Source organism: Gadus morhua, chromosome 17, assembly GCF_902167405.1.
Source record: "Gadus morhua chromosome 17, gadMor3.0, whole genome shotgun sequence".
Taxonomy (NCBI): Eukaryota; Metazoa; Chordata; class Actinopteri; order Gadiformes; family Gadidae; genus Gadus; species Gadus morhua.
In genome coordinates this window covers 15,877,445-15,897,076 of record NC_044064.1, presented here as the reverse complement: position 1 = coordinate 15,897,076, position 19,632 = coordinate 15,877,445, and the positions used below count along the sequence as shown (strand labels likewise).

The 19,632-nt window shown below is 47.0% G+C and overlaps 3 protein-coding genes across 3 annotated transcripts in view; 2 read left to right on the top strand and 1 right to left on the bottom strand.

The window, feature by feature from the left end:
- The first annotated feature begins 5,595 nt into the window (after positions 1–5,595).
- six7 (SIX homeobox 7) lies at positions 5,596–10,309 on the top strand. Its single transcript, XM_030338873.1, has 3 exons — positions 5,596–6,820; positions 8,238–8,401; positions 8,727–10,309. Exons 1-3 carry the CDS (start codon positions 6,413–6,415, stop codon positions 8,953–8,955), a joined length of 801 nt encoding a protein of 266 aa, XP_030194733.1. The 5' UTR covers positions 5,596–6,412; the 3' UTR covers positions 8,956–10,309.
- Positions 10,310–10,819: 510 nt separating this feature from the next.
- zgc:101810 (actin family protein) lies at positions 10,820–18,921 on the top strand. The gene is made up of 9 exons (XM_030338862.1): positions 10,820–10,973; positions 12,106–12,216; positions 13,816–13,974; positions 14,628–14,757; positions 14,894–15,030; positions 15,446–15,595; positions 15,995–16,140; positions 17,209–17,341; positions 17,740–18,921. The coding sequence occupies exons 1-9, from the start codon at positions 10,926–10,928 to the stop codon at positions 17,908–17,910; spliced, it is 1,185 nt and encodes a 394-aa protein (XP_030194722.1). The 5' UTR covers positions 10,820–10,925; the 3' UTR covers positions 17,911–18,921.
- Positions 18,455–19,632, bottom strand: part of rin1b (Ras and Rab interactor 1b) — a 28,344-nt gene continuing 27,166 nt past the window's right edge. Inside the window, exon 12 of the mRNA XM_030338831.1 lies at positions 18,455–19,632. This exon is cut by the window's right edge and continues 1,684 nt beyond it. The gene's annotated coding sequence lies outside the window, so the exon portion shown is untranslated.

Below are 19,632 nucleotides of genomic sequence, written 5' to 3'. Positions count from 1 at the left end.
GGACAGATGGCAGGAACAATGCAAATAAGGTCACGATTGATCATATTCTGGCTTTTAAGTAAGAGTTTTAAGTCACTTTGACACAGTGAGTCACCACACACATGGTGGATGAACCACACACAGCCCACACACACTACATTATATAGTTTTCTGTTGAAACAACTGAATGATCAGTATACATGGCCCCAGTCTTTCTGTCTGTCTGTCTGCACGCCACGCGGGTGTCTGAGTTTGTACACCTTTGTTTTATTCGCGTTTTGTCACGTGACCAGACAGGAAACCAAACAACAGAGTTCAATGAGATCAAGTTCAAACACAGTAGCAGCTTCCACACACAGCTGACCACACGGGATCCTTCCAGCCCGCCAGCTCACCCCTCCAAACCCTTAAACCGGGGCATAGTCATCCCGGTCAGCCCCAGTGATGGACGGCCGGCCGACCTATCAGGTGCCAGGAGGATAAAGGCGTGGGTGGTTGAAGGAGGAGGGGGAAGGGGGAGGAAGGGGAGTCACTGAAGCAGGAATTAATGAGCATTATTGAATTAGGTGAGTAAAGTCCACCTGTAAGGCTCTTTAGGGTTCTTACCCAGTCCCAGTAACACCTGTTGTACTGCGCAGGGATTAATAAGAGATGAGTGTATGTGTGTGTGTGTGTGTGTGTGTGTGTGTGTGTGTGTGTGTGTGTGTGTGTGTGTGTGTGGGGGGCATGCAACTACCCCCCCCACCCAACCCACTGACAATCCCCTCCTCCAGCATGCCCCAATAAACATCGGGTAACTCTATGCCTCTAATGCCTCTCATTTTGTGTTTTTAACGCAGCATCGATATTTATTTACTAGTTTACCTTAATTTCACTCCCAATTAATATAGTATTAGTATAGAACTGTTGATCCCAGCTGTACACACACACACACACACACACACACACACACACACACACACACACACACACACACACACACACACACACACACACACACACACACACACACACACACACACACACACACACACAGTATATCCTGGTTAAACTGCTATTAGAGTCTATTAGTTGTTCTTGGCAGAACAATGCCACAGGGAGACCGGGGACAAACAAAACCAATCCTTTGTGCGTTTTCTGAGTAGCATCCTCTGTGAGCTCTTTCCAGAAACCCCGACAGCACCAGCCGCCACGTGGACCTCTTGAGAGGGACCGCACATGCTCACACACCGTTACTATTAGCAGTTAGCAAACAAACAAAACACCACTCCAAGTGGCTAAGCGGCGGTTTAGCATGCTATTTCTTTAAAGGCTTAAACGAGAGCTATCTGGCTAGCGGGGGCATGTGGTTAAGCTGGAGGCTGAAGCGTTGGTGATACCGGTGTTGTTGATACCGGTGTTGTTGATCTGCGTCTGGGAGCTATTTGTGAGCCGTGTTCTGGTCTGTGTGTTAATTCGAGCTCGTCTGGGCTCACAGCGCGCGGTGAGAGCTGCTGGGAGGTTATAGGGGCCCGGGGCCAGGGAGCGGGCCTCAGGGGCCGGGTTAAATGAAACCTCTTGGAGTCTTGGTGCATACTTGGGGAGATCGCTTGAAAAGCGTAATAAAACAGATCACAATGTGGGGGATGGGCCATGGGATGCATGTTCATCCATTCATCCATTTAGTCATGACCATGATGTGGTCAGGGATCTTTTTGTATTTTAAAAATAAAAAAAACACAACTTCTCTAAACGGAAATTTGGGTTGAAACATATCTTGGATGTGTATTGGAAGCTAAAGCTGCTTATAATTCTCATTAAAATCTGAATTTGAATCGACAAATTTATAAAATATACATTTATTAACACTTAATATCAAGTAAAATACGTTAATGCTTAAGTATCATGGGGCCAACACGCTAAAGTGAATATTTGAGTTTCAGGAACTAAAACACACCAAATCAACTAATTATATTGTTATCCCCTAACTACTGAATTCTACTGCTGAAAGTTTGAGCAGAAGTTTAATCGACTCGTCTCGTTAACTTGAATGGAAAAGAGCTTATCTCGCTCACCTCCATCACCTGTGCTTACAGAACCTATTGAGTCAGACAGTGAGAGAGAGAGAGAGAGAGAGAGAGAGAGAGAGAGAGAGAGAGAGAGAGAGAGAGAGAGAGAGAGAGAGGGGGGGGGGGGGGGGGGTCGCCTATGCGCGCCCTAAGGCAGTAGATGTGGAAGTGTATTATGGGGTTTTGTTTGGGGCCGGGGGCTGAGAGGCGGTGTTAAGACACACGGTGCAGATGAGGATAAGCCAGGAGAAATAATGATGAATCAGGGGGGGGTCGATGGGGGGGGGGCTGTCTGAGAGGATGCCGCTGTTGAGTTGCAAATTAGCTTGTAATTAGCCCCTACACATTTGCCTAGAGGGAATTAGCTTGTGACAAGTCTGTGTGTGTGTGTGTGTGTGTGTGTGTGTGTGTGTGTGTGTGTGTGTGTGTGTGTGTGTGTGTGGCTTTTTTTTCTCAAGAGCTTGAGCGTGTGTGTGTGTGCATATATTTGTGTGTGTGTGTGGCCATTTTTTTTTCTCAAGAGCTTGAGAGTGTCTCTGTGTGTGTGCATGCATGCACCTCTGTGTGTGTGTGTGTGTGTGTGTGTGTGTGTGTGTGTGTGTGTGTGTGTGTGTGTGTGTGTGTGTGTGTGTGTGTGTCTGTGTGTGTGTGTGTGTGTGTGTGGGGGGGGGGGGGGGTATTACCATACTGTATAAATCCACACCAAACACAATTAACAAGCAATTGGGAGGAGAAGTAATTAGTATTATCTACTTACCACCAGCGACCCCTATTCATAGGAACATTAGGTCAAAACACACACACACACACACACACACACACACACACACACACACACACACACACACACACACACACACACACACACACACACACACACACACACACATGCACGCCTCTTCCTTTGTCTGCTGACAAAACCAACAGTCCATTATAAGAGCAGGAGGCTTCCGTTTAAGTCACTAATTAATTATGCCAAGTAGGGTCCCTTCATATTGCGGCCAATAAGTGAACGCCTAAGCATCAACATGTGTGCCTCTGCATTTATGTGTGTGTGTGTGTGTGTGTGTGTGTGTGTGTGTGTGTGTGTGTGTGTGTGTGTGTGTGTGTGTGTGTGTGTGTGTGTCTGTGTGTGTGTGTGTGTGTGTGTGTGTGTGTGTGTGCCTGTGCTTCCTGGTTTGTGTGTTTGGTTGTGTGAGTTTGATTATTAGGTGCTATTCAGTTTGGTGTCAAACTGAACCAGGTGATAACAACACTGAAGAAACCTTCATTTATGGGATTCATCCTGGCAATCCGGCAAGGATCAGAACAATTTACCGTTTACTCAGATATATCTCCAAATGGCGGTGAAAGTGTGCCTTTGACATGACTTAAATGTTCCTTATTTGACGTGCTCGCATGTAACTTTTTCAGCTGTTCCGACGGTAATAAATGATGCATATTTGTAGACCCTTTTTCTACTACGTTTTTTGCAGATGTTAAAATCTGATGTGCTAACAAGAGGTTTATTAGCAAAGCAAATACAGTGCATCATGTCTGACATTGAAACATAAAATATGAACTAAACATTCCGCCAAGCAAAACACAAAAGCTCACCAATGGAACAGATTTATAAAGCTGTCCATACCAGGCTTATTCTTTTCAGATTGAAACACATCTTTCTACCATCACCTTCAATCAGTCCAGGAGGTTAGGAGGGACAGTAATTATTTCATGTTCAGCGCATTCTTTGGTAACTTTATGGCCGCCAATGTTACAGTAAGGCTATACTCCGACGGTTCTACCTCAGAGTATAGCCTACACCTGAATGACTGGGACATAATTGAATGCCCCTATCATTCAATGATATCGTTTTCTGCACACATAGCATGTTACAAAGTGTATTGTATGTATGTATGTATGTATGTATGCATGTATATCTATATATTGTGTGAAGCTCAATGACTAATGTATAACCAAGAGTTTAATTTCAGTTCCCCACATGCCAATAAACACACACACTAGCAGATTGATGCTCTATAAAAGGCTGCTCTCAAATTGTCTAACAGATTAATCAGCACACTGGTGGAGATAATCAGTGTGTATGTGTGTGCGTGTGCGTGTATGTTTAGCTCTGTGTTTAGCTGTGTGAAGCTTGGAGGGGTGCAGCTTATCTCTGAGCATGATCTTTGTTGTGCCAGTTTTTCCCCCTGTGCCAAGCTGCACACACACACACACACACACACACACACACACACACACACACACACACACACACACACACACACACACACACACACACACACACACACACACACACACACCTCTCTTTCTATCAACCTATCAGACTGTAATTTAATCTAGGTTTAGGGTGAGTTGCTTTGCACCGTGTATATAAACCCACTGAGATTAACAATATAACAAGTGTTTTTGGGGGGAATTGTTGTTGTCTCCAGCGCATGTTGAAATTAGCCTGCACTTTGAAACTCATGATAGGCTGTTATTCCAAATACAAAAGGCAATAAATAGAAATGTCTCTCCCCTTTATGATTAATATTTTTGTTATATTAATTTGAATTTTGAACAAAAGTAATTGAAAATCGTGTTGATCTCAACCCCACCTTACGTGTAAACTTTATCTAATACCTTGTTCCAAAAATGTGAAAGAATGAAACAGACATTAAGGGTCTCTGTACAATAACACGATGAATCTATGCATCCAGATAATCTCATTAACCCAAATGATCGGGGCAGCCGAAACCCAGCATATGAAAACTGAATGAATATGAATATTTGAATATTTTTTAATCTGCAGACAGATTGGATAACATTGGGGGTCCTCACCTCCTCTTAAATCCCCATGATCTGTTACCTGACTACAACCTCTGTATTCCTGCATCAGATGGAGACACAGATAATCTTAAATACTTTAGCGTAGCATAACAACATGTGTTTTAACTCCCAGTTCAGTTCGACCACCCCCCGCCCCCCATAATACTGATCCCACGTACACACACACCGAGCAGAGTGAGGGGTATAAGCGGCTAAACACATAAGTTCTTGGAAGAAAAAAAAAGTGATGGACGTGCGAGTCATTGTGCTAAAGTCTTGGGGCGGATTAAAGCGCACACCATATCTGAACGGGCAGACGTATGCTTCCAATAGGATGGCTAACCTGCTTAATGGGAAATGTGTCTAAGACTGATTAAATGAGATCAGGGACGAGGCGCACTGTTCATTAATGCCCTTGCAGACGGAGGCACCGTGCCCTGCGTGACCTATGGCCACGGGTCGTCACGGACGATCACAGTCAAGGCTACACACGCACACGCATGAACACGCGCGCGCACACGGCTGGCTGTATTACTAATGCTGTCCATTGGTCTGAGGTGTTGTTGAGGGTTTTAGAAGAACCCCCCCCACCCCAAACCCACCACTCACACACGCACACAACCAAAAGCACACACACACACACACACACACACACACACACACACACACACACACACACACACACACACACACACACACACACACACACACACACACACACACACATGTACATGTTTGAGTAGGTTTCTAGACACAAGAACAAACTGTATATCTACTTTCGAGCATGCAGGCCATACTTGTAATATGTCTATCTGATGCTTGATTGTATCCTTGTAAGCCCTACATGTCAGCAATTGGCCGGCACAAAGCCAGGCTCAGGCAGCTTCTAATAACCGATTATCGAGCTAGGACTCCGTATAAGCAGCGCTGCCTAATGTGAGATCGGTCCCGGGTCATCTGATCGGACCAATAAAACGTCCGCGCCGGCCATGCCGTGCTCCCCTCCGGTCCTCCCCATCCAGTCTCGTATCCCCGGGCTAAGCCAAACAAGCTGATCAGCCAGTCACCTCTGTACACACTACCCCCTGCTAAGAGGCTAATGGCCATGGGGAGGGGGGGATATAATCCTTCTCAAAACAACCGCAGAGATGCTAATTGTATCTGGCTATAAATACCGGGTTGACTTCTGGCGTTCTCTCTTCGCCACCAGCTCAAACTCCGGGAAAGCAGCGGATTTGTTCACCGCTCACAGCCACGGCCGCCCTCGCTGGGGCAGAAGCAGGACCTTGTTGCGCAAATACCTGGAAAGGCGATAAAGTAGGAGAGGGAGGAGGAGGCAGAGGAGTTGGAGGAGGTGGGGGAGTCCGATTGCATAACTCCCGCCTTATTTTAAAAACCATCCGTCTGAGAAGCGATTCGACCATAACGAATGTAACCGAGTCACTGTGTGTAGACGACCGTGTAGCGCGCATGCACGTGGGAATCAGGAGCTCGTCACCTGCTGCAGGTTTTGGAGAGGGGAAAAGACCCCGCATGAATAAAAGAAAAGGCCCTGAAACAAAAGCAAGCATACAATGTTTCACCTGCCCATGTTCACCCCCGAGCAGGTGGCTCGGGTGTGCGAGAACCTGGAGGAGACCGGGGACATCGAGCGTCTCGGCCGGTTCCTGTGGTCCCTGCCGGCCGCGGTGCCCGGGACGGCGGCGGAGGCCCTCAACCGCCAGGAGTCCGTGATGCGAGCACGGGCCCTGGTCGCCTTCCACGGGGGGAACTTCGAGGGCCTCTATCAGATCCTCCAGAGCCACCGGTTCACCCGCGAGTCCCACGCCAAGCTGCAGGACCTGTGGCTCGACGCGCACTACCGCCAGGCGGAGAGGCTCCGCGGGCGGCCCCTTGGCCCGGTGGAGAAGTACCGCATCCGCAAGAAGTTCCCGCTGCCCCGGACCATCTGGGACGGCGAGCAGAAGACCCACTGTTTTAAGGTAGGGCCCTGTCCGCTGTGAAGATCAGATTTATTGGCCGGTTTCGTGATCATGTTGTCGCTGATGAACACACACGCCTGTGCGTAAAATGAGAAATTGGTTTGAAGTTTCATCGCACGAAACTTCCTTTAAGGATAGACGGACGATAATTATTGCCAATATTTCTGTTGTATTTTCAGATATAAGAGTGTCTTGTCTTAACCGCATCATCTCTGAGCTCTTAAAATCCTGATGGAGTGGATATAATCTAAGATGAGGATAAGGCAATTTAAGCCCTGAGCCCCGTTGTAAGGTCCAACACCGGCTAGAGAATCGCTTTAAACGCCACTTATCAACGTGGGACGCTTAGCTCCGTTCGAATGGAAGAGGAGTAATTGTTGTGGGGGCCCCGAGGGATGGCGGCTCCTCGATACACAGTTGCTGAACAGGGGCGGGCCCCTAATAGTCATTGAATTTAGTGATTAAATGTTTATTTTCAGCAGGGACTAACCGGTGCAAATCAATACAACATTAACGATGAATACACTGTGGAAACTAATTACAGTGCTATAGCGAACTGTTGACTGACGGAGGCACAGTGGGGATCTATTCTGTCGGTTTATTCCTGGGGGAATATCAACTGTCGCGTGCCTTTTGTGGTCGGTTGAATAATGGTTTCTGAGTATTACTGAGCTTTCATTTAATAGGCTACTTTGTGAGGGATTTGCTCCTGACCATTATCTAATGCACGTGTGGGTATTATGTCAAACCTGTGACAGATTATTAGATCCATGGTATTAGCTATAGGAAGTAGGCCTACAGGTACACATCGATGAGTCTGTTTTTCACATTACAGTCGTTTTTATCAGGCGTTTTTAAACCGGATGATGTTAAACTAGAAAAATCTAGTGTCAGTGGAACCCCATCAGTAAAAACAATATAAGTCTCTTAATGGATGAGTAACGGCTTCAATCCAAAGCAAAACATTGTATGGGTTGTGCTGTTAAAATAGTAACTATTAATTTGATGAAGACAATCCCTCACTCGGTTGTTAGATTTGGACAAAAACAATTAATTTGTTTTCATTAATAGTATACAATTAATATATAGTCACATGATGTAACGCATAAATGAAGCTCCATATGCAAAAAAAAGAAATGATCAGTTATCGATTACCTTTGTTAGGAATAACACACTTTATTCATTTGATGTAGCATTTCTTGTAGGTATATCTATAGGTGTGTGCTGTAGTTCTGTGTACTTTAATCTTTATGTGCGCGAGTGTCAAGAGAAGCCTATCCTCAAGTCCAAAAAAATGAAAGAAGTTACACGTTAACTTACTGGTTGAAGAATCTGAGTTACTAGATCCCCCCCATGAACCCCGCGCGGGACGTCCTACATCATGCTCACCCTCTGTTCCCGTCCCTCCCCCCACCAGGAGAGGACGCGCAGCCTGCTCCGGGAGTGGTACCTCCAGGACCCCTACCCCAACCCGTCCCGCAAGCGCCACCTGGCCCAGGCCACGGGCCTCACGCCCACACAGGTCGGCAACTGGTTCAAGAACCGCCGGCAGAGGGACCGGGCCGCCTCCGCCAAGAACCGGTACGTCTGCGCAGAGGGGGCCCCAGGGAGAGTGGTTCATACAGACAGACAGACAGACAGACAGACAGACAGACAGACAGACAAACATATACATCAAAGAGGAGTTTGGCATTTCCATTAATTTCTGGGGATTTCCTCCACACACACACACACACACACACACACACACACACACACACACACACACACACACACACACACACACACACACACACACACACACACACACACACACACACACACACACCCACCCACCCACCCACCCACCCCCCGGTCCTGAATACACTCTAACCGTCCCGTCCCCCCCCCTCCCTCCCCACACCAGGCTACAGCAGGACCCCTCCCTCCCTACCACCGAGGGCTCGCCGGACGGCTCCCACCAGGACCGCCACCGCCACCCCGGCTTGCGGCTGGCCGCCTCCCCCTCCTCCTCGCCGCAGCCCCCCCCCAGCCCGGGCGCCAGCGACTGTAGCACGGGCAGCGAGCGCCGTGGCAACGGCGGCGCCTCCACGCCCGACATCTCCGTCAGCAGCGACAGCGAGTTCGACTCGTAGCCGGTCACCTGACTCCGCCGACACACACACCACCCGCCACGCCCACACCAGACGAATGCGCTCCATTGGCTGTGAATCGCCTGCCATCCCCTTGATGGGGAGGGAGGGTTAAATTGACATTGGAGTCAGTGGAGGGGTTCCGTATCACAACATGCATTGCTGCTACCTCGGATCCACCCTGGGCCTCCGAGTCGAACGCTTAAATGTGACATTGTGAGCAGATACTATGAATGGAAGACACTGCTGCAAAACACACCGTCCCTCCATGGGTCAGGGTCACGGTTACTGTTCACACTTTAATTAGTCTCCTCCCCCACGACCCCAACCCCACCCACACCCAAACCAACCCAGGCTAATGTGATGGCCGAATGTGGAGGGACACTGGGCGACGAGGAGATACGAGAAAACATTTATCCGACGGCAACCTCAAATATAGCTTGTGGAAACAGCGCCCCCTGCTGCTGAAATATAGTATGTACGCGCTTCATCGCGCTAGACATGAGACGTGGCCACCCGGGTGGTGGCGAACGGACGACATCGCGAGAACAAACCAAAGAACCCCCGTTAGCGTCGTTGCGCTGAACAACATGCACTTAAACTCTCTTAAATGTCACCGTTCAACACACCCCTCTCACTACACTGCACACTCTAGACAGGTAAACAAGGGTACTATACTTCTGACACGTGGTCTTTTAAAACCTTTGAGTCTTTGTATTATTGTTTAATATTACTACACACGGATTGGGATAGGTGAGTTTTAAAGTGTTGATGCTAATGCTGATGTGAGGTTCATAGTGATAGATTGACATTTACTTGACTACAGCATTTGACGGGCCATCGCCTTCCCTAGGGTCACTCTATATGCAACACACAACTACGCTTTGTGTAAACTTATTCTACTTTTTCTTCATATCATTTACACCACATCCATGATATCACTGCCTTAAATGAGTGAAGATTACTCTTGCAATCCAATGATAAATCTGAAATTTAAAACGATTATTTTAAAACACACAACAGCCCTAAAAAAAGCTGCTATCCTTAACATTGAAAGTATTTTTTTTTTACCCTACCTGTTTAAGACTGCTGCTAAGGCCTTTTGAAATCCTCCTTGAGGCGTCAGCAGGAAGGATGTGACATCATCGTCCTCACTAATGAGTGACAGAGAGGTGGAGACGTGAAGAGGTTTCTCATCTTACCTCAGTGGCCTCTATTCGGTTCTTCAGAGAACAGCTCCACTCGGCCACAGGTCTCCCCTTTGTCCGTTCATCATCGTTGTACGTCACTGCGTTTCACTGAACATGAGTATTTTGTAAACTTTTTGTGTAAATAAACCTATTTTTATAAAAAATCTGCTCAGTGTTGTTGTGGCACACTTTTATTAAGATTTTTGTTTCTTTTTCAAAATGTTCATAATGTGACTTATTTTTCATGTTATTCACATAATTAAAAAATGTCAGTTGCAGTCAACTATTTAGGATTTTTTTTTTCAGCTTACCTTTATCCATTGCCTATTAACCTTAGAAGAAATTCATGTTGAACAACGTTCCAGCAAATCAAAATAAGGAATTCCAGGGGCTACCGTGAGCCATATATGAACGTAGTACAATTCAACAGTAAACTCCTTTCTAGTTCAAAAAGTTCCGCAACTCACATCTGCTCATAAGACAAAACACACACACACACACACACACACACACACACACACACACACACACACACACACACACACACACACACACACACACACACACACACACACACACACACACACACACACACACACACACACACACACACACACACACACACACTCACTCTACTGGAATGACGTCACCAGTAACCCCGCCCACTTTTAAATTGCAGAGAACTCCTCCCAAAAAAGCGCAAGCAGACCCAGGTATCGGTACGCTTGATGCTGGTGCATGAATCGGACTCCCGAGTATAGGCTATCATACTTTTGAGCGACCATGGACAGCCAGGGGAGGAAGGTGGTGGTGTGTGACAATGGCACGGGTGTAAGTCAATTCACTTTCTTTTTCAAACCCCTGAGCTCGTAACTTGCAGGTTCACAATTGAATAATGAATGAGGCGACTTATTAAAGTGAGGACCGCATGATCTGTCATAATCGCGTTTGCAGCTACTTGATAACTCGCGTGTTTCATTGCTCCAGGAAATGACTTAAGATCACTCTTGGTAGACTGTTGATGCGAATGACTTAAGACTTTTGAAATGATTGTCCTACATTCGTGCTGAGTGGATTTCACATATCACTCTATGTAGGCAAGACATTTTATATTTGAATTTGAACTGGCTGAATTATGTGTTTCGTGGAATATAGGGACCTAATGTGCTTAGGGCATATTTCGCCCACATCTGCCTGGACTTGTGCACAGAGCCATAAATGGTGGTGATTACCTTACAGCGCGCTGTCATTGGCCAGAAAATAGGAAGAGAGTTTTCACAGTTGTTTTTTAGTCGCGTCTGCAAACCTCTCTTCCGCATCACTGTAAACTTAACACACAAACGCGCAAGGAAGTCCGTTATCATTTCGAATTGTTTGATGCATGAAAAGAAAAAGGAAGGAAATGAAACCCGATTGATTAGTGTTAATTAGGCCTACTTAAAGTCGCTGTACCTGGAGCCCAAAGCCTGGAATGTTGCACACACCTCCCGATCGTGGAATGCCTCCACTGTCCAATGGGCATGTCTCGACACTGCGCAAATGTAGGCCTAGTTAAGTTAGGCAAACAGCTGTATGTGTCGCCATGACGATATTATCCAGAAAGGCTAGGTTGTTACCAAAATATGCACCCAGGAAGTAGGCCTACCAAAAAAAAAACAGAATAGGCCTACACAATTAATAAACGACAATTGGATGCAGACAGTATAAAAGTGCAAAGACAGTATAACTAGTGCAACATAACTAAGTGATACAAGCTTAAATGAAGCCAAAAAGAACAACGGCAAAAAAGTCACACTGTCAGTTGCTAGTTCTCCAGCTCAAAAAAAAGGGAACCTATATATAAATAGGCTGTTGGCCACAAACTTTCCTGAACCTCTCAGACAACTATGGTAACTGCTGTACACAAACACAATGTCTGTTTTACTCTCTTTCTCTTTCGCGCTCTCTCTCTCTCCCCCTCCAGTTTGTCAAGTGTGGGTTTGCCGGCTCCAACTTCCCAGAACACATCTTCCCTGCTATGGTCGGCCGTCCTCTCATTCGCTCCAACACTAAAGTTGGGAACATTGAGATTAAGGTGGGTTGTTCGAGGTCTGAGGTTCAACTGACTGAGTAGAAGTTGAAGCCTCAAGTGAACGTATAAATAACGGGATGAAATTAATTAGAATATTTTTTTATCAAATGAAAACTATACGTTCAATCCAAGGTCAGCATCATGAGCTTTACATTTGAATGAAAATATGCTTTCTGATAAGGGGACGGCATCTGTGGAGGCCAAGAACACCATCTGGGGACCAGCGTTGTGTTTTTAAGCTACAAAGCCGTTTTCAAGTCCACACATAATACATCTTCAAATAAAATAACTAGTTATTTAGGCCAGAAGACAATGTCCTTCTCGATGTACAACCCACGAGACCAACAAATAACCAATTATTATTATTACAATAAAATAAACCTCAGATTTATTGATTATCAATATCCTCATCAGTTCGACCCTACAGTTAATTCAGCTTTTGTTGGTGTCCACTTAAGAGAGGATGATCGTCCATAAATCCTTCTTTACAGCCCTGAACTGGTATTTCCGATGCAGTTGCACAACCCGTTCTCAACACGTTTCATGTTTCGTTGAGAAAAGAGAGGGGGGGAAATACGAAGAAAGAAAAAGTCGGTTTAAATCCCCGCAATCTTCTTGGTGTACCGACGACCTAAGCCGGGCGGTTTCGGCTCTAACATGACCCCCCCACCCCCCAGTCACCTTCTAACACCTCCCATCTATAGCCGGTGTTGGCATAAAGGTCTTAGAATGGGACAATCTGATTGGACACCTGCAGGCAATCCCTAAGCCCGGGTTACGGTCAGAATGGTGACTGACCCTGACGCCCTGATCCCTAAGTACCTCACGCACACCGGGGGGGATGTCACTCATTAGGGGGATTCCCCCCCCCTCCCCCTCCCCACACACTGATCAGTTATGGAGGCAGTCCTGTGTGTATCTGGGGCCAGGATGTAAGGGGTTCCACTCCCAGCCCGAAGGTACTGGTGTTCGATCCCCGAAATGTGTACGGCTTCCTAGAGTGAGATGCCTGACCCCTACCTGCCCCTTAATGATTTCCTGGAATTTGCTCTAAGATGCTTTGGGTGGCTCACAGGGTACAGCGCGTACCGTGAAGGCTCATTCTTTACAGCAGGGTTTGATTCCTGCCGTGGTCATTTGCTGCATGTCCTCCCCTCTCTCCAAAATCCTATCAAGATGCTTCCGGCAGATGCGTCTGCTTAAAAGACTAAACAGCAACGCATCAGACCTTATTTCAGCCTGGGTAAAGTGGTTACAAACAATGTTAATGCAAATGAATGAACAACTTGTTATGCCCAGGCCACCTGGCCTTTGCCCCTTCACTGTTTACAAAGAGGGCTTTCAGACCAGACAGACTGAATGACCGGAGGCCCGCGGCCGACCTAGACTACAGTATCTCTGGTCTGAACCGGTTATCAAAAGAAGCAACGCCATTCTTCCCTCTCCAGGGCCATTATGTACCTATTACGTAGAGAAATACCATAAACATTGAAAACAATTTGATCAAAAAGTTTTTTTGGGCAACCCCCTCAGCTTAGGTATGTTCTAGAACCTTCCATGACCCGTTCCCCCCCCCCCCCCCCCCCCATTGCCCCCCTCCAGGACCTGATGGTGGGCGACGAGGCCAGCGAGTGCCGCTCCATGCTGGAGGTCACCTACCCTATGGACAACGGCATGGTGCGCTCCTGGGAGGACATGATCCACATCTGGGACTACACCTTCGGCCCCGGGCGCCTCAACGTAAACCCGCCCGACTGCAAGGTAAGGAGCTGCTGCTGCTGCTGCTGCTGCTCCTCCTCCTCCTCCTCCTCCTCCTCCTCCTCCTCCTCCTCCTCGCTGTTACCGACGGTACAGGGGTGGTTCTTGAGAGAACCTATTGCAGTTGTTCAGCCCATCACTGAGGAGAAGTTCTGTTATCTTAAAGGGCCGCAGAAGTGGTTTGTTTTAGGCTGATGTTGTATGAGGAAGTGATTTTTCCCACACAGAAATCCCTGCATAGCGGTCACTGCCAGAGTTCTTAACCAGAAATGGCGCGGTTCAGTTTAAGCTCTCTGGTTTCACTTTACATAACACAATGTGAATATGTTCAATATGAATATAAAGCTATTTGAGAACCATTAATCAAGCGAGTCCCAGTCTTCTGCCATGCTGTGTTGGTAATGGTTTGCACATTTCATTAACCTTCATATTTATTTCACCTTTGGACAAAAAAAGGGGGCAGAATTAAAAGAATAAAATCCAATATATCAATATCATAATCGACCAGATTTAAATCACTGGTGAGTGCCAGTCCCTAGAGCCACCATGTGGGGGCGCCACTGAGCAACGGAACAAACGACGACCCAGCCACAACAACACAGCAAGGTGTTAGGCTGCTAGCCTAACAGTGAGTCCTCTCTACCCTCCTCACACAGGTGCTGCTGACAGAGCCCCCCATGAACCCCACCAAGAACCGGCAGAAGATCGCCGAGGTCATGTTCGAGACATACGGGTTCCACGGCATCTACGTGGCCATCCAGGCCGTGCTAACCCTCTACGCTCAGGGTAAGACCCCCGCTCCACCCCCACCCTCATCATGCATCCTCCATAACCCTTTCCTTGGAAGAACCAAACATTATGAACTCAAGTTACTGAGTGAAACGTGTAAAACGGAGGGTCCGGGTTGTGTTTCATGGCTCAGGTCTGCTGACGGGTGTGGTGGTGGACTCGGGGGACGGGGTGACCCACATCTGTCCTGTGTACGAGGGCTTCTCCCTGCCCCACCTCACCCGCAGGCTGGACATCGCCGGACGGGACATCACACGCTACCTGATCAAGGTGAGTCCGGTCGCACGCACAAACGCACGCACACACACCGGCTTCTAAATCGGTCCGGTATTGAAAGGTTTCGTACAGATGTTAGCGACACTTTTTTTCAACATTACATTCTGTATTTGAGTGTTACGACACCCGTTGACACTTTGAACACTCCCAGTCTCACTTCTAAGCCACTTTGGATACAAGATGTCTGCGTCTTATCGAATGTAAATCGCTAAAGCCTTTAAGAATTAATTACTCAGGAGTTCCAGCAGCAGAGGTGGTGAACCACAGCACTACCTCCATGATAATAAACCCTGCACTCGCACTACTGGGGATCAAAGGGCTTCAATAACAAGACATTTGCTACATGCAAGCACAACCCCAACACCCCCCCTCTCTCCCCTAACATCTCCACCACCACCTCCACCTCCAGCTCCTGCTGCTCCGGGGCTACGCCTTCAACCACACGGCCGACTTTGAGACGGTGCGCATGCTGAAGGAGAAGCTGTGCTATGTGGGCTACAACATCGAGCAGGAGCAGCGGCTGGCCAACGAGACCACCGTGCTGGTGGAGACCTTCACGGTACTCCGCCCACACACCCCCACCCGCCGTCGGAATATATACACGCACGGATAGTTACACTTCTTAAACCAGTTTCCAATTCCAACTATTTGCACACAAAAAGCTAATGTCAAGCGTCAAACCTAGTAACATTACTGGTGGTATCAATACCAGTAGTATTAATATTAATACACTCAATTTGCCTCTTAGCCGTCCCCAAAGGAGAGGATAATGTAATTGATAACCCGTTACGCACCGTCCAGTCAAACCCATTGATTAGACCAAGTGACGATCAGGTCATCAGCCAATCGTATCGATCCATCCGACCTCCATACCGGACCCTGTAACATGATGCACAACAACAGTGGGACCCCTTCTCCGACGTTCCTAACGATCTGGTTCTACCCCCCCTCCCACCAGCTTCCAGACGGGCGGCAGGTGAAGGTGGGCGGGGAGCGCTTCGGGGCCCCCGAGGCCCTCTTCCAGCCCCACCTCATCAACGTGGAGGGGGCCGGCGTGGCAGAGCTGCTCTTCAACACCATCCAGGCCGCCGACATCGACCTCAGGTCGGTCTGCCGTCGGACACAGGGTCCTTGTTGTGATTGGTTTATTGGTTGATTGGGGGTGACTGTGATTGGTTAAGGGTAGCCCACAGCTCAGCTGTGTTCTACTGTAAGAGAACCGTGACCTCGTTTCCCTTGGGATGAAATCACGGAAAAGTTGGACAGATTATGTAGTTGGTGCGGGATTTCGGTTCTTCATGGGTCAGATTCTGAAGAATAACGTCAATGGCTCTGACGTTTTGCATGAGCTTGCAGCCATAGACTTTTAGTTTGTGTGGATGGCCGAGACAAACATAAAGGGATTAATAAAGTCTAGACCGCTGTTGTTGGTCATGTGACATGTGATGATGGTGTCTATCATGTCTGGCTCCAACACTTGTAGAACGAATAGCAGTTGCTTATTTGATTAATTTTATGTCCTTGCACTTTTTGGGTTGTATCTACATTGTTGAATGCACTTAGAATGGAAACACTTGATTATTTTGAATCTCAAAAGTCTTGAGCTTGTGTTTGTGTCGATGAGCAGTCCGATTAAATAAGGAAGTCTATGTTTCAGTCCGAGCTCGACTCTGACTTCCTCTTCCTGTTTGATCCAACCACAGAAATTGTGGTTCAGCTTCTGCTGTCGCTGCAGCAATGCTGACATCTTAAAACGCCTCATTCATTTACATTCACCTCATCTATGGCAGACGAGACAGATCGTAGGATTAAGTCAAATGTACCTGCTCAAATATTTGCAAAAAGAACGACAAGAATATGTCCTTGTTGAAGGCAATTCCTCGGGTGGTGATGAAACAGGAAAGTGTTATGCAACTTGGCGAGAGAACGGAGATGTTTCCGTCTCTTAGAGGGCTAAAGCAACAACTGTTGAGTCCTTTTCAACTCCCTCTGGCAAGGATACAAGCAGACCGATAAGAATCACACATACAGCCATTGACAGATGGACGCACACAAACATACACACACACATACGCAGACGTGCTATAACAAAGATTACGTGCAACTCAACCATCCGGTAATACTTGAGCTAAACCACATCCTTCCCCCTCTCCCCCCCTTCCCCCCCTACAGGGCGGACTTCTACCGACACATCGTGCTGTCGGGAGGCACCACCATGTACCCGGGCCTGCCCTCCCGCCTGGAGAGGGAGATCAAACAGCTGTACCTGGAGCATGTGCTGGACGGAGACACACAGAAGCTCTCGGTAAATACGGAGCCACTCAAACACACATGGGGGGGCGGGGCTTATAGAGGGAGGGGTGGGGCTTGGGAACCTGGCTTCAGGGTGGAGGTGTTAGAAGCGTGCCGTGTCAAATAAAATATTATAAACATCGACACAATAAAACACTATACTGCCTGTGTAACGTTTAAATGAATAACTATTCTCCTTCTGACACGCTTTCCGTTGCAAAATGGTTTTAAACTTATGCCACACACACACACACACACACACACACACACACACACACACACACACACACACACACACACACACACACACACACACACACACACACACACACACACACACACACACACACACTCTCTAAAGTTTTAACTAACAACCCCATTCTCTCCCTCTACTCCATGTTCTCCCTGCAGAAGTTTAAGATTCGCATCGAGGACCCGCCCAGACGTAAGCACATGGTGTTCATGGGTGGGGCCGTGCTGGCCAACATCATGAAGGACAAGGAGTCCTTCTGGATCAGCAAGGAGGAGTACATGGAGAAAGGCTCCAAAGTGTTAGACAAGCTGGCCGGGGGAGTCAAATAAACACAATAGTCTCACACACGCGCGCGCACACACACACACACACACACACACACACACACACACACACACACACACACACACACACACACACACACACACACACACACACACACACACACACACACACACACACACACACACACACAGTGAGAGATACAAATTTACAAAAAGACACACAATTACAAGGGACACAAACACTTACAAAGAGAGAGAGAGTGAAGCATACACACAAACACACACACAGTATTTTGGGAGGGTTATGCGAACCTTTGGTTTGTTGTAGTTTATGTCATGATGTAACTTCAAAACTGTGTTTCACTTTTGGGGGATGGAGCACCATATTGTTCTATTCATGGTATTTTGAGTCATAAACTGTTGAGTGGGTGAATCCTCCAAATAATGACTCATGATTGTTAATAATGGCTATTATCATTATTACACATACGATAACCATCGGTTATCAAACGACAACCCCAATGTTTTTGCCTTATTCGGTTATTGTTATATTGTTGATATTATGCTCTATTCCTGGCGGCCACTGGAGTTTTTTTGTGTAATTGTATTAACGTCCTATTATTTCAATAGGCTATTGAAAATAAAATCTGTTATATCTAAATCGTGCTAAGAGTGAGCAGCCCAGGACACACAGTATTGAGTTGTTATATTGTGCGTAAAAACAAAGCTTGATATAGCAACGCATACACACATGTTGCATTGTGTCTCACACACCGCAACGTTATTCCACAGTGCTAGGATTGAGAGCAAAACGGACTCTCAAATGGAATCCTCCGGCCACTCAGAGAAAAGCTTTAAGGCCTTTTGATAACGGACTGACTCGATGTTTCATTACCATGTCGAGGAGTGCATATGATGTCATCAGACCGGGACAGAAAACGTGATGAAACAACGTTATGAACAGATATTGCTGTTTTATTGTGATATTGATATTACATGACGATAATACATTGATGTGTTTTTTTCCCCATTAAAAATAAATAGTGGGCATCTTAATGTTGGCATACAATCAACACATGCATCGCACTCATACGCACACACATACACACACAGAGACCCGCGCACACAGTCTACATTCGCAGAAACTTCACATGTACAAATAAAAAAAGCATGCACTTATATTTAAACCACATTATCGCTTTCATAAAGTACCCCTGCACATAAATCTTTTTCGAATGACCTATATTCCATACCGGACGTGATAGCCGTCCCGTTATTTTTAATATATTTGATTACTTCTGATATGCATCGTGTTCGTGAGCGATGACGTCAAAGTCCGTGGGAAAGGATGACTCGCGGCGGAGGGCCAACCAATGAGCTGGCAGCGTCGACATTTACATTCAACCAATCACCATGAGGTAAGACACAGACCCGGTGTGTAGTCGTTACTGTTAGCATTATTAATATCAATAAGTGATTAAGACATGGTCCTTCTTGGTACTCTTGTCATAACAAGATTATTTAACACTACGGAAAAAAACAAAAACTGCACAAGTGGGTCGCCATTCAGAAGAAGGTCAAACTCAGGGAGAGAAACAACAGCATTGGGGCTGGGGAGGAGGGGGGGGGGAGGCTGAATCCCACTGTAATTATCCCCGGGAACTTTCCCCATCCCAGCCTGATCCCGTGGGATTACCGCTCCGACCCTTTCCATCAGGGGGGTCTGGGCGTGTGGGGGGGGGGTTGATTGAACTAAAGCATCCCCTG

What these genes read in the sequence shown, in the direction of transcription:
- six7 (XM_030338873.1), top strand. Translation starts at nt 6,413, where the DNA reads ATGTTTCACCTGCCCATGTTCACCCCCGAGCAGGTGGCTCGGGTGTGC. An exon ending in AGAAGACCCACTGTTTTAAG is followed by an intron (nt 6,821 to 8,237) that starts GTAGGGCCCTGT and finishes TCCCCCCACCAG; the next exon opens with GAGAGGACGCGCAGCCTGCT. An exon ending in GCCGCCTCCGCCAAGAACCG is followed by an intron (nt 8,402 to 8,726) that starts GTACGTCTGCGC and finishes TCCCCACACCAG; the next exon opens with GCTACAGCAGGACCCCTCCC.
- zgc:101810 (XM_030338862.1), top strand. Translation starts at nt 10,926, where the DNA reads ATGGACAGCCAGGGGAGGAAGGTGGTGGTGTGTGACAATGGCACGGGT. An exon ending in TGCTGGTGGAGACCTTCACG is followed by an intron (nt 15,596 to 15,994) that starts GTACTCCGCCCA and finishes CCCTCCCACCAG; the next exon opens with CTTCCAGACGGGCGGCAGGT. An exon ending in GCCGCCGACATCGACCTCAG is followed by an intron (nt 16,141 to 17,208) that starts GTCGGTCTGCCG and finishes CCCCCCCTACAG; the next exon opens with GGCGGACTTCTACCGACACA.